Genomic DNA, 14042 nt, shown 5'->3' on the forward strand with positions numbered 1-14042 from the left:
TACATTTTTTGAGTCTGGTTTTTCGTGTCAAAAATAAAAGAAAATCTCATTCAGGCAAGAATTTCAGCACTAATTTTTCAGAGTGTTATTATTTGTCCAAACATCTACGAATAACACGATTGAAGATTTTATGTTTGAATTTATTATCAAGTTGATAGAACCTCGTACTCCTACTTGAGTTGAAGGCAAAGAAAACATCCTTTTGCCATGAGCTGAGCATGCAATGGAAAATATTTTATAGCTATTTTAAAGATTTGGAATGTAATTTCACAAGAAAATTTTGGTTGAATTTTCTGGCTTCTTTTGGCTGAATTCTCGCCTACACATAATTTTCGGATAAAATTAAATCAGTATTTTGACTGTAAATCCCAGGATCACAACAGAATGCTGGGGAGAGATCTGAGAAAATTTAAAGGAAAAGCCGTGATTATTTGTTTAAAAAAAACCCCTATTTGCGGAATTTTGAAATGTTGCAACTGAGATGCATGGTGTTGAAGTCTAGCAACAGAAGTCTTGCAAGCAAGAAAGACAGGAGTCTAACCGTTTGCCTATTCTTGCCAGTCACGGCGCAAATTACTGTGCGGTCACATCTCTTTCACGTCCAGTAATTCACCCTCCACTCATTCATTGTATGGACCTGTTTAATACAAGAAGGAAACAAAATATTTTTGACTCGGCTCGAGTTGTCTAGTGTAAGGTTTGTCGACCCTACGAAGGTCTCATTTACTCAAAAAAAAAAACATTTCAAAGAAATGTAATGCTCAGGACACTTAAAACTGATGAAGGGATGGTACGATAGGCACATTGAAGATCGGAATTTTTTACAAACATAAGTACAAACATTTCAACATCAAAACATAAAAATTATTGTTTCTTATTTACAAGCATAAAGATTCTTAGTCAAATCGGATGTACATGCTCAAATATAAATGCATCTGTATCTAATAATGCAGTATCAGTCAGTCGTATTAGATATTTACAAAAGATCCTTACGATCTATCAACATCAAAGAGTGAAAATTACCTATTTGTAGGAACTGATAGAATTAATAATATTTTCCCACAAATACAGACACAAAATCATCTTCTAAAGACCCAAGTTTAAGAAAAGTACTATTATTTACACATTAAACTTCATTGACTGAGGTAAAAGCTCCTATAATCTAAAACTCATTGCTTGGTTGCCAAGGACAGTTCACCTGACGGGATGATCAACATTTGAAGAATCTTCTAAGGTTTTACTTTTAGGTCAGGCGTGAAATGTTCCTCGACATAGAGTGTTGTCAAATGGTAGCATGGTGACTTTTCTCCGGAAAAAAGGGTACAAAAGCAGAGCAGGTACGTACTTATTTGTAGAATTCGCTGTTAAAAAATAGGCTCGCAGAAATTGCCTGATGTAAATTAAACGCAACCTTTTGAGTAGGTAACTAAAATTTCATAACTAAAAAATTCAAGGCGACTTTTCACGTGAATCCAAATCGTGCAGGTCACTATCCGGTTAAACTTTAAAATATTTGGCAATCGTAAGAATACCGCGCAATGTAGGTACGCTTGTGCAAAATACCCTGGTAAAAATTGGGAATAGGAGCTGCGTTTCAAAAATTTAGGTACTGTATAATTTTTGGATCGCGAAGCGATCAGGGGCCGTAGTTTCTTGGTTTGTGGTATATAAACTGACAATGAAAATCTTCTCGAAGTTGTCACATTACTCAGTATTCTCGATACTACACGATACAGTTCGATTCTTTAGGTACTTACTTAGTTTCCCAGATTGCAATACGTATTCCCTCTTCAAGACCTCAAACGCGTGGCTGCCAAGCAAATTGCGACAATTTTATTCCCTACATCACTAAAATTCACGTTGAACTGGGTAATTCTTGAAAGGTCACGATTGTAAACGGAGCCGCTGTGTCGCGACGAAGTTTCGTGTACCCATTTTTCACACTCCTCCACTCTAATCAATAATTTCGTCCAAGGATTGACTGAGCTTTATTTAACATTGTCAGCTCCTTTTCGCTGTCTTGTATTATAGCGTCAGCTGACTTTGGTCGCATCATCAATACATCTCATCTAATTTTATGTAATATACCTATAAATAATCCATTCATCAAATAGCTAGGTATCTTTTGCGTGACCGACTCCTTACAGAATAAACTCAAAACCTTCCAGAAACACTTAACTTGTCTAATTTAGATAATTCTAATTTCCAAGGTACCCACATCGAAGACTAAAAAAATTGGTCGTTCTCACGTGCAGTCTTGGACTTTATTGGTCCGCACAAACTATTTCTCTAAACTACTTCATCCGAAGTAAGGAATAGTCGAAATTTTACCTCACAGAAGCTCTGTAAATTATTACAAGTATAGTAAAGTTAGATGAGTAATTGTCGCATAATCATTCTCCATTTCACTCATACGCTTATTGTTAATTTTCTTTCTTTTTTTTCAATTTGATCAAATAACTCAAACTGCCCTATCCTCGTGGAACGACGACATATGGTTGCAATGAGTGACACTTATTGTCATTACAAGTTAAAAAAAAAACGCTTTCCAGCCACAGTGGAAACGAGAGGTAGATTTCGACTAATCGTTTCTGTGAAAACAATTGCGCCTAATGAGCCTGACAGGTCGGAAAATCGTCCCCCTCGAACTTGAGATTTTTCGGATAAGGGGTGGTCTTAGAGGGTAGGTGAAGATAGGTTGTTTTGAAGGCCACGACGAGACGAGTTTTTTGACGTATCACCGACTAAGATCGGACGAGTTTGAAAAATCACCCCCCTTTGGACTTGAGATTTTCTGGATAAGGGGTGGTTTTAGAGGGTAGGTGAAGATAGGTTGTTTTGAAGGCCGCGACGAGACGAGTTTTTTGACGTATCACCGACTAAGATCGGACGAGTTTGAAAAATCATCCCCCTTTGGACTTGAGATTTTCCGGATAAGGGGTGGTTTTAGAGGGTAGGTGAATATAGGTTGTTTTGAAGGCCACGACGAGACGAGTTTTTTGACGTATCACCGACTAAGATCGGACGAGTTTGAAAAATCATCCGACGAGTGAAAATCATCCCCATTAGACTTGAGATTTTCCGGATAAGGGGTGGTTTTAGAGGGTAGGTGAATATAGGTTGTTTTGAAGGCCACGACGAGACGAGTTTTTTGACGTATCACCGACTAAGATCGGACGAGTTTGAAAAATCATCCCCCTTTGGACTTGAGATTTTCTGGATAAGGGGTGGTTTTAGAGGGTAGGTGAAGATAGGTTGTTTTGAAGGCCGCGACGAGACGAGTTTTTTGACGTATCACCGACCAAGATCGGACGAGTTTGAAAAATCATCCCCCTTTGGACTTGAGATTTTCCGGATAAGGGGTGGTTTTAGAGGGTAGGTGAATATAGGTTGTTTTGAAGGCCACGACGAGACGAGTTTTTTGACGTATCACCGACTAAGATCGGACGAGTTTGAAAAATCATCCCCTTTTGGACTTGAGATTTTCCGGATAAGGGGTGGATCGATTTTCACGAAAAAGGAAACTTGATCTAGACCTCATAGCAGTGAAGAACCATGCTTAGTTTCGTTTTGATCGTATCTATAGTTCCGGAAAAAAACGGTCGTAAAGTTTCGTTAGATCCCAGTTATATATATACAAATATATATATATGTATATCGTACTTTTTTTATGACCTACATTTTTCAACTCAGGGCTTCAGGATCGATGCTCTTTGAGCGAAAATTCCCGAAAATTACGATGTCGTACCGTCTGCAATAGGTAGATATTTCTTCGAAATCTACCTAAAAATTGCAGGCGCTGCGGCTTTTCAATGGCTAAGTCTGGATGCAACTATTCGTGCTCTCAGGATGTCCGGGTTGCATACACAAAAAATTGCAGGCGCTCTGGTTTTCTTAGGTACAACGCATGGCTGCGGTTGTTAGTTCATAAAAAGTCATGCATAAGTATTTTTTCCTTGAATTTTATGGTAAATTACATTGAAAGAGCATTCTCTGAAAAATTAGAGGAAAATAATTTATAATTTCTCCCAGAAAGAGTTTTATAAGAAACAATCGGCTATGTCCAAATGTTCTATACAGTTTTTTTTTGTTTATTAGCACGGATGTTTTGCACAGTAGGATTCTTTTTTGAATAAAGGATCACTGAAAAGTCGCCTCGTATTAATTGCTGGAGAAATTCTGACGTTTCATATACATATTTTGTACAAATTAGCCCTGTTAACATGTTGGTGAAAGACTATGATTGACCAGCGTGAGAAAGTGACTTCTCCGGTTTTCTTTCATGGCTCTTTGATGTAGCAGTGCCATCCACACCTATTCTCATAAAACCAACAGCTTAATGTAGCAATGTCTCTTAAATAAAATTCTAATACATAATAAACTCTTCAAAAAACTCATAGAATGCACAAAGCAGGAAGCCATTTTAATTTAATTTTACGTATCAATCATATAAAATTTACGAAGACTAAAAAGAAATCAGTACAAAAATTTTGTTGAATTCTCGAGGTCGTTTGTATTTGCACGTGGCCACGCTCAAAACTAAGAGTTTACCTATTAATGTTGTAAAAATTTAAGTTGATACTCACATAATAAAAATTTGAGTGTGTACTTCTTAAACACAGTGAGATGCAAATGCTCACAAGGAGGAAATTACACAGAAGGGTTTCCTTCTTTATAAATGTCAAAATGTTCTCCCTAAAATTTACGAGTTTTTTGAACGAAATATTTATAATGCAGTCTGCGGGAAAGATCTTATAGAATATATTTTTAGGGACAGGTCAAGGGACCCTTTACACGAAAAAAAGGGAAGGAGGTTGTTATATAATATGGGCATTTCCAATTAATTGTGGTAGTGTCCCAATAAATTAGCTATTAATCCAAGTGTTGCGGTACGACCCCAACTTTACCACAATTTGTCGTTTGCCGCTCGAAGGAACGTATCTCATTCTAAGGTTGCAAAATTGAATCAAACAATTCGAATTTTTACGAGAATGTATCCATATAATTTCCTCCCAAATTTTTCTTCTGATTTTTCTTCAAAAATCAGAAGAAAAATCGGTAAAAATTTCAGTTAGAAATGCCCAAGATTCTCTCGGTGAAAAAGGCGATCTGTGCTGGTAAATTTGGCAACATTGAAATGTTGCTACGTTCTTTTGTGAGGAAAGCGAAGAATTTTAGGAAACTTTTTTGCACCAGCCCTTTACGCTGCCATGCTAAGGAAGAATGCCGTATGAGCCTTCAGGCGTTGCCAAATTTCCTTTGAATAAACACGCATTTGTTGGCAAGCTTATGAATTTTTTTCTTCCAGGTTTACAGTAGACTTTGTTTGAAACTTCACCTACATTCCCTGAAAATTTCAAAGTAAAATATTAATAACTTTCCTCATAAATAAACGTTTTATCGAAGGAAATTTGGCAATACTGGAAAGAGAGTCGCTTGGATCTAGAGTCCAGACTCTTGAAAACATTGAGAAGAAAAAACACTTTTGATTCAATCGGATTTTTGTTTAAATCGAGAGCCAGGCCTCTTAATTTAAGCGGATTTCCTTTTGATGCAAGCAAAAATCCGATTGAATCAAGAGTATTTTTTTCTTGTCAGTGTTTTCAAGAGTTTGAACTCTAGATCCAAGCGACTTTTTTTTCCAGTGAACTCTCGAATGTTCATACGCCGTTTTTCCTTCGCACGCCAGCACTGGGATCTAATGCTATTGAACGGCTATGCACAATCGCAGCTTTTATGGGGGATGAGACCCTCTGAACCCCCTTTCACTGGGAAAAAGAAACACATTGGATCTAGAGTCCAGACTCTTGAAAACATTGACAAGATAAAATACTCATGATTCGATCAGATTTTTGCTTAAATTAAAAGGAAATCCGCTCAAATTAAGAGGTTTGGTTCTTGATTTCAGCAACAATCCGATTGGATCAAGAGTATTTTTTCTTGTCGATGTTTTTGAGAGTCTAAACTCTAGATCCAATGTGTTTTTTTCCCAGTGAGTTACGATCGCTGTCGCGGGGAGCGCTGTATGCGTGGGTGCGCCACAAGCAGAGCAGTCTTGGAGACGACTCATACATTAATGCTGCGGGGGTAGATTTACAGCTCGTAGATGTCCTTCTGGGCGAGTCGATTGCAAGCCGGGCGGGAGCGTTTGTCCATGGGCTTGAACATGTCTCGGCCTCGTTGCGGACTCGTGTACGAGTACATGTTGTAGCCCGGGATGATGTGCACCCTCACGTCGCCTGACGGCCGAGAAGCGTCTGTCCGCGTCCGTCTGCTGAAAGTCACCTGAGGACACATCAAAAAGTCTCACAATCAGTTTACTGCTCTGGCATGAGGGAGCGATACACACCGTGGGCTGTATAGTGACGGCTAAACTACAGAAATGCGTACCTCAATGGCGGTGCACCGCGGAACGAGTCTTTGGAAGAAGTCGGACATGACACTTTTGACAAAATATATAAAAAGATTAAGTCAATCCGAAATTAAGACAATCCGAGCGCCTTCAATTTAGACGCATGCAACAAGGGACGTCCATTGAGTACGAATAGTTGTATTCGGAGTATGAATAGTTGTATGCATCTGTCGTTGAAGGCGCTCGTGTTTGTTACACCTACCAGCCTAATTGGGGCCGGGCGTTTCTCTCTTGTAGTTTCGGGACAAGGTGAAATGGACCACGTTGAGCAGATAGGAACCAATCCACATCAGCTGTTGCCGAATTTAATTGGGCAAATTAATTTCTCACAAGAGATCGTTTGTGCAGATTCCTTGAAAAATTTTAAGGAATTTACACTATGCAGAAAATTCACTGAATTTTGCACAAAAATCTACACAATCGTTTTCGTGCAAAAAATTAAGTTGCCCAATTGAATTTGGTGATAGCTGATGTGGTTTGGTTCCTTTCTGCTCAACGTGGTCCATTTCACCTTGTTCCAAAACTACAAGAGAGAAACGGCTGCCCACAGTTAGGCTGGTAGGTGTAACAAATACGAGCGCCTTCAACTACAGTTGCATACAACTATTCATACTCCGAATACAACTATTTGTACTCAATGGACGTCCGTGTTGCATACGTCTAAATTGAAGGCGCTCGGATTGTCCTGGCCGTACACACCGTGCAGTTATTATCGTACATTATTAATTGATTGAACATATCGAATCGTATCGTACAATAATCGTACATATTGAATTTGGCAATGGCTGATGTGGCTTGGTTCCTTTCTACTGAACGCAGTCAGATTTATCTGATCGGTCCAATCATACCTTGAGATATTCACAGAATACTCTTTACATAATTAGATAGGACGAATCATCGGAGTTTTCAAGAAAAAGCGTTCAGTGGTTTTCGATGTATGAAATAAATCGTGGCAATAAGTGTGCACCACCGCGAACCGAGGTACGCATTTCTGCAGTTTCACCATCGATACATGGTTGTTTCTTGAACAGCTCATTCCCTTAAGAGCCCCATATGGTTTACATTGTGATTGAATGAGTTTTAAGAGATCCATAACATCGCATCATTAAAATGGGACGATTTGAACAAAGCTCGAGTACAATTCAATAAGGTAACTTCAGAAATAGACCTTCCAGACAGACAGGGATATATCTTATAATTGCCGTAGCCGTAGAAAGTAAATTTTTTTCTTTTGAATTTTGTAATTTTTTTCAGGAGAAAATCATTATAAATCCTTGTAAGAGACTATTTCTAACGTCATACAAATGTTCAAGGAGATCTCTATCATAATGGACCACTAGACAAGGTACAAATTTAAGCAATCTGGATTTATTCTTGGAAATTTAAGCAATCAGAATTTCACGTAGAACACGATTCGCACAACGAAAATTACTGAAACCAACTCCTAACGAAGATATCAACGTTTTTATTTCAGATTGGTTACGAGGAATTTGAACTGCCCGCTCACAAGAAACTCAAAACTCTACGTGAGTCAAATCGCCCACTACTACAGTTCCAGCAAGCTGCTCAATCGAGCAATGTTCATTTCCCACCATGTGTTGTTCAAACTATTAGCAATTTGCTATAGCTGAGCCGAAGCGTCAAGTTTGAGGTTGCCAGATTTTTATATCGCAGAGACTGTCATGAGAACGTTTAGCGCGCGATGTGAATCACGTAGAGCATTGAGTTTTCATGAGCGGGTGGTTTGAATTCACGTATCAAGAATCATCAAATATATTTGGAAGGAGTTGATTTCGGTAATTTTCGTTGTGCGCGTCTTATTCTACATGAAATTTTAGTTGAGAAACATGTATCAGAATGCTGAAATTCGTACCTTGTCTAGTGGTCCATTGAGACGACTTTGACGAATTTTGAGTACAAATCTAACAGTGTAACTTCATGAAATTTATTTTTGGAAAATATTTAAATCACAACATAGATGAACAATCACCTCATCACCTCATCAAAAAATAAGCACATGCCTTTTCGAAAAAATATTGCCGGCTTTTCCAATATTTTCGGGAGTTTCTGCAGGCACATTAAAGTTTGGCCAAATCATAAAATTTTATTTTTAGTATTTGGTACCTATTCTAGTACTATAGCGAATTATCATAAACTCTTGCATGGATCTATCTCCGAAATTGTACTGTTAAATCCTCCTTGAGGTTCGTAAAACGTGTTCCTTCGCCAGCGGGCTGATTATTCAAATTGATAGGCAAAGCAATAGACAAAGGAGACATGAGGACAGTATTGAGCGATCCTATTGGTTGAAATGGGCGGTTCCTGTAGACTAAGGGAGAAAATGATGGACTAACTACAGGGTCTCTCGTGGGTTGCCGTTAATAAGTCTATAATGTACCTCATTTGACCATTGCAATCATCCGCTTCTACCAATAGGATGCCTCCATATCTCTTTTGTCTTCTTTGTCTATAGCTTTATCTATCAATTTCAATAATCGGCCCGCAGGAAAGAAGCTGTTCAAGGAGCGACTATAAATACGATCCCAAATTTCAATTTATCCGCACTAATGCCTGAAAAGATTAGTCGATATTTGAAGGCGTTTAACGAAAAGGAACCAAAGCCGTTGCTGGAGTAAATTGGACCGCGTCAAGCAGAGAGGAACCAAGCCACATCAGCTATTACCAAATTTAATCGGGTAATTTAATTTTCTACTTGTAAACTGTTGAGCGGATTTTTGTGCAAATTTCAGTAAATTTTCTGAATACTACGAAGCAAATTCCTTATGGTTTTTAAAAAAATCAGCACAAACTTTCTCTTGTAAAAAATTAAATTACTCAGGTAAATTTGGCAATAGCTGATGTGGCTTGGTTCCTTTCTGCTCAACGTGGTCCATTTCACCTTGTTCCGAAACTACAAGGGAGAAACGCCCGCCCACAGTTAGGATGGTAGGTGTAACAAACACGAGCGCCTTCAACTACAGATGCATACAACTATTCATACTCCGAATACAACTATTCGTACTCAATGGACGTCCCTTGTTGCATACGTCTAAATTGAAGGCGCTCGGATTGTCCTGGCCGTACACACCGTGCAGTTATTATCGCACATTATTACATGTAAACGGTTGTGCGGATTTTTGTGCCCGATTGTGAACCACACAAACATCAAATTTGGTGTCCTTCATTTCCTCTCTTTGCAAGCAATGAAAGGGTGAATCAACGAGCTAAGTGCGAGTATCGGTACAATCTTCTACAACGTTGACAAGTGATGAAGATTTCGAAATTTATTCCAAGAATTTAGTATTTAAATTGTTAAAGTCAAATTGGGCTAATATCATGTCACGCGATACGCGAGAGCGCTTTCCACCCTACTCTCGAAGCAAAATATTACAGTGTAAATATGGCGGGAATATAATGAAAATGTATCACTCTTTGTGGAGAAACCCGGAAGTTTTCCATATCAATAGGCATATTTCTGTCTAACTCGTATTTCCCATTAGAGAGGAAGAGGAGGGGGATGTGGAGGAAAGAGGCGCGCAATTTTGGCGCCCCCAAGGTTGGCGCTTCACTCGAGTTGGTACTTTCCGCGCCCCTCACGACGAGCCTGGAGGCAGTTGCGAGGCGTGTTTTGCGATATATCGATTGATCTGCCATTTAAACTTATGGAAAAGGATCGATAAACAGGAAGTTCGCAACGATCACCTTAATAATCGATACTTTGCCACAGCTTCAAATGGAGAAATATCGAAAATCGATTATTCACGCCTCGCGACTGGCCTGAAGGGAGCCAACTTTTTCGGAAAAATGAGGTCTGCTTGTTGTACGTGGTTGGCAGGATTCCACTTTTATTCTGGTGAAGAATATTTGCACAATATTACGCCGAAAGGAATTGCTGTTTCTGGCTCATTTCAAAAACAAGCTATGTGCTATTCGTTTTCCTTTGCAGACAAATGAGCATTTCTATGGATGGAACAAATATATTAATTGCTTATTGATCAATGCAGCCCATTTAGTGTTATAAATTTAATTTGACGGATTTTTAGGTTATTTTTTCTCATATTCAGCAGCTACATATTAATTTGGTCGAAATTTGATTATTCATTTCGTGTATTTTGTTAGTCGGTTCTTTACTCTTAATTAGAGTAAATTATAATATGTTTAATCATGGAGGAAGAATAAATGATCAGCTGGCTCCTTGAAACTGCTGGAGAGTAAGACTTAATTCATGAAAAGGTACGAAATGCCAAATGATTTATACCTATATCGTCATGGAGGCTTTGCCAACCTAGCAGCGAGTTGACCTGTCTTCTCCTAACTACTTTGGTTCCCTTTCCCTAAGCAATCGAAAAAATATTGGAGAACCTTCAACAGCATTTAAAAGCAAATTTTCCATGTCATCTCTACTTCCGTAAGTGGAAAGTGTTGACCTCCAATAAAGTGGCTTAAGTATACGTTTGCACAGTTTTTCCTTGTATTCATTTCGTCACGTTTTACGAATGAATAATGCCAATATGAGCTCAATTGTCTCAAGTTCTCGTCATCCACATAGGCCGGTAGCCAAACTAGTTTTTTTGGATAATCCAATATTTAGTATATCTAGATTTAGTATACCCAAATATCTCAGGGAACAATGGAAACTTACTTCTGTTTCGAATCCCCTTCAGTGCTCCTGACGCAACCAGTTTATCTCTGAAGCAAGTTTGATCGCCCGGACCGAGGACATAAGGATTCATAATCGGATGTAAGTATCCCAGAAGGTACCCGGTGAAGATGAAGGACCGTATTTCTAGTCATTCATGGACAGCACCTACCCTTAGAGAGGCTCCAGCACAGTTGTGTTTATGTTGTGATTAAAGAACGGTAGAAGACCTCATGGAGAAATATTTTCCAGAGTATCTATGGGAACGTCCTGTTATTACATATATTTTCCTCGTCGAACTCCCTATTTAGACACGCGGAATTCCTATTGCCCCCATGGGAATTTTATCACATTAAACAGATCCCACCGGGATAACGAGAACTTCGGTTGCAAAAAACAAAACAAAATCCGATTTGAAAAAAAAAAATTGGCAGGATGTTCCTCTTGATGCCCCGGGACAATGTATAAACAAGGATAATTTCCATGGACTCCATGGAGTAAAATTCCACAAAATAGGTAACTGTGCTAATGGATACTCGAGAGGTAATGCTTTTTCACTGTAAAAACTGAAGAATAATAAATACAAAATACAACTGTTGCAGAAAAATATAAGATGAGCCCTTACGTAATCACCTTAATGGATATTTGACCAAGCATATTTATCATTTCCTCTAATGGCAAATCGTTCGAATCTCATTCAGGAATCCATTGTCAACTTCATTTTGTTGATTTTCACTCAATATTTTCTCAAATTTCCTTTTCCTTGTTCTGTTGAAGAGGCTTCCTCAAATCATCCTAAAGGCCGTATTTAAAGTAATCCACTTAACAAGCGACTTTCCCTTATGATTTGCATTGTAATTACAGAGAGTTTCAGGCAACCTTTCATGTAGCATAGCATATAAAATACAATTTTTCCGAACCCTCAGTAAGATTTTACGGTTTAATTTTTGAAATACCTGAATACCTCCTTGCAAGAGGTGTCAAAATTGCTGCAAAAATTGCGCTGCAAAATTGTCCGAACATTTCTGAAATTCGGATTTTATTGCAGGAAACTTGGCAACGCCTGAAGGCTCATACGGCTTTCTTTCTTAGCACCGCATATTTCGACGGTGCAAGTCGGCAAGCACATAACTCGGTTTGCGACGTCGCAGACTTCCTGTCATACTTTATTTTTTAAACAGAAAACTACTCAACGCATTCTTCAAAACTGTCGTGATTATTCTTCTCTGTAAAGAAACAGTTTCAAGAAAATTCTGCAAAAACACCAAGGAGTTATGTCAATTTGTTCTCCTTTAAAAAATAACTTAGAGGCGGAGATTTTCAGACACCGCAAACGAGTTATGTGTTTGCCGACTTACACCGTCGATTTGTACTCGAGGTTTGCGAAAATTGTCTTTTCAATTATGCTATTTTGAGTGTCTCCTTCAACATCACAATGTAAACCAAATGTGACCCCCTCAGAAAAGGAGCTGTTTAAGATACGACTATAAATACGGCCCTAAGAATACGACCTCTCTAATCGCAACGTAACCCGCATGGAGCCTCTCTAAGGAAAGGAGCTGCGGCTGGTGAGCCCCGGGGACTTCAACCTATGACCATGAATGCGGGCCGAGGAGTTTGGTGTGTGTGGACTCACTGTGGTCTTGCAGCAGCAGTAGTGGAAGAGGTTGATGTAGGCGTTGCGGAAGTGGCGGTTGGCGACGCAGTAGAGGAGGTTGTTGAAGCAGGACTTGGAGAGGGCGAACCAGGCGAGGTTGTAGAAGAGGTAGGCGGAGACGTTGCGCACCGAGGTGACGGCCACCGTGACGACGAACGGTGACCAGAAGATGAGGAACATGAGGAAGGAGTACATGTTGGCCTGCATCAGGGAGTAGTCCCACGTGAATGCGATCGAGGGCTTGAAGTCGGGGTTCGTCCGCGCCAGCTTCACCTGGTACGCGATCCGCAGGTACAGCACGATCGTGATCAGCACCGGCACCAACAGGAACATCCCCGCGATCACCGCCTGGTAGGGGATGATACCCGGCAGCACCTGAGAACAACAATAGACAACATCAGAACAAAACCCCTTCACAGTCAACCAATAAAATCACCGAACGTATGTAGAGTTGCCTAACATACAATTTGAAGGCGTTACAGTACCGGTTACATTCAACCCTAGATTAAATTGGTGCTTATCGCAAAAATTCGATATTAGCGATTGATATATCGACTCGTTAACGTTAAAAATCGATTCTACAAGGAAAAATACGTAGGTGTCGGTGTATTACAGTCATATTAGGTGCATTTAGTCATCCATGAATGAATCAAAAATGGACAATTTCAATCTCAAAAAATCGTCGATTTTCCGTAAAGAATCTTAAAAAATCGATATAACCGATCGATATATCGACTCGTCAACGTTAAAACTCGATTTTGCGTGTAAATATACGTAGGAACCGGTGTGTATAACATGTGTAAACAACGATAACAACCCCGTAGACACATCAATTCAACAAGAAAATTGCGAAAAATAAGGCCGGAGTTTGACCCTTTTGCCCCCCCCCCCCCCCCCGGTAACTCGAAAACGGTTCCTATACTCATCTTTAAATTTTTTGCTGAGTTTTCTGTTATTATGAGCTGCCACTTAAACCTTGGTTCGATGGTCGAATCGAATACCGAAAAAGGGGCGAAATTTTGGGAGGCTCTTTACCATTAAGTTCTTATGGTCCCGAACGCTCCATGGATAGATGAGTGCGAGGAAATTATCCCCTAAACTTTCCCCGCTCTGGTCTGTTCTGAGAAGTCTTTCCGGCAGCCGTTTTCATTCGAGGTAACATGTGAATTCTGGGATGCGGGCAATTATAAAATCGTTTGCACTCAGCAAACTGGAACTTCACAAAGGGTGTGTTCAACGTTGCTCTCTAAGAGTGGAAAAGTCAGGAGGCTTCCTACTAAAAGCATCTCAAACATTATTCTCCGGAAAAGTTTCCGTTTCCAAAGTTTACCTTC

General features: G+C 39.4%; 1 protein-coding gene across 4 annotated transcripts in view; it reads right to left on the reverse strand.

Moving 5' to 3' along the window:
- Positions 1-3660: 3660 nt before the first annotated feature.
- The window catches only part of LOC109042241 (melatonin receptor type 1A), a 64636-nt gene continuing 54254 nt past the window's right edge, over positions 3661-14042 (reverse strand). For all 4 annotated transcript variants that reach the window (XM_072300299.1, XM_072300297.1, XM_019058895.2 and 1 more), the window contains 2 exons: positions 12688-13083; positions 3661-6285 (listed from right to left, as the gene is read on the reverse strand). In XM_072300299.1, coding sequence (XP_072156400.1) covers positions 6094-6285; positions 12688-13083 — 588 coding nt within the window. In that variant the 3' untranslated portion in view covers positions 3661-6093. The remainder of the gene's footprint in view (positions 6286-12687; positions 13084-14042) is intronic.

The sequence above is a fragment of the Bemisia tabaci genome, chromosome 5 (assembly GCF_918797505.1).
Source record: "Bemisia tabaci chromosome 5, PGI_BMITA_v3".
Lineage (NCBI taxonomy): Eukaryota > Metazoa > Arthropoda > Insecta > Hemiptera > Aleyrodidae > Bemisia > Bemisia tabaci.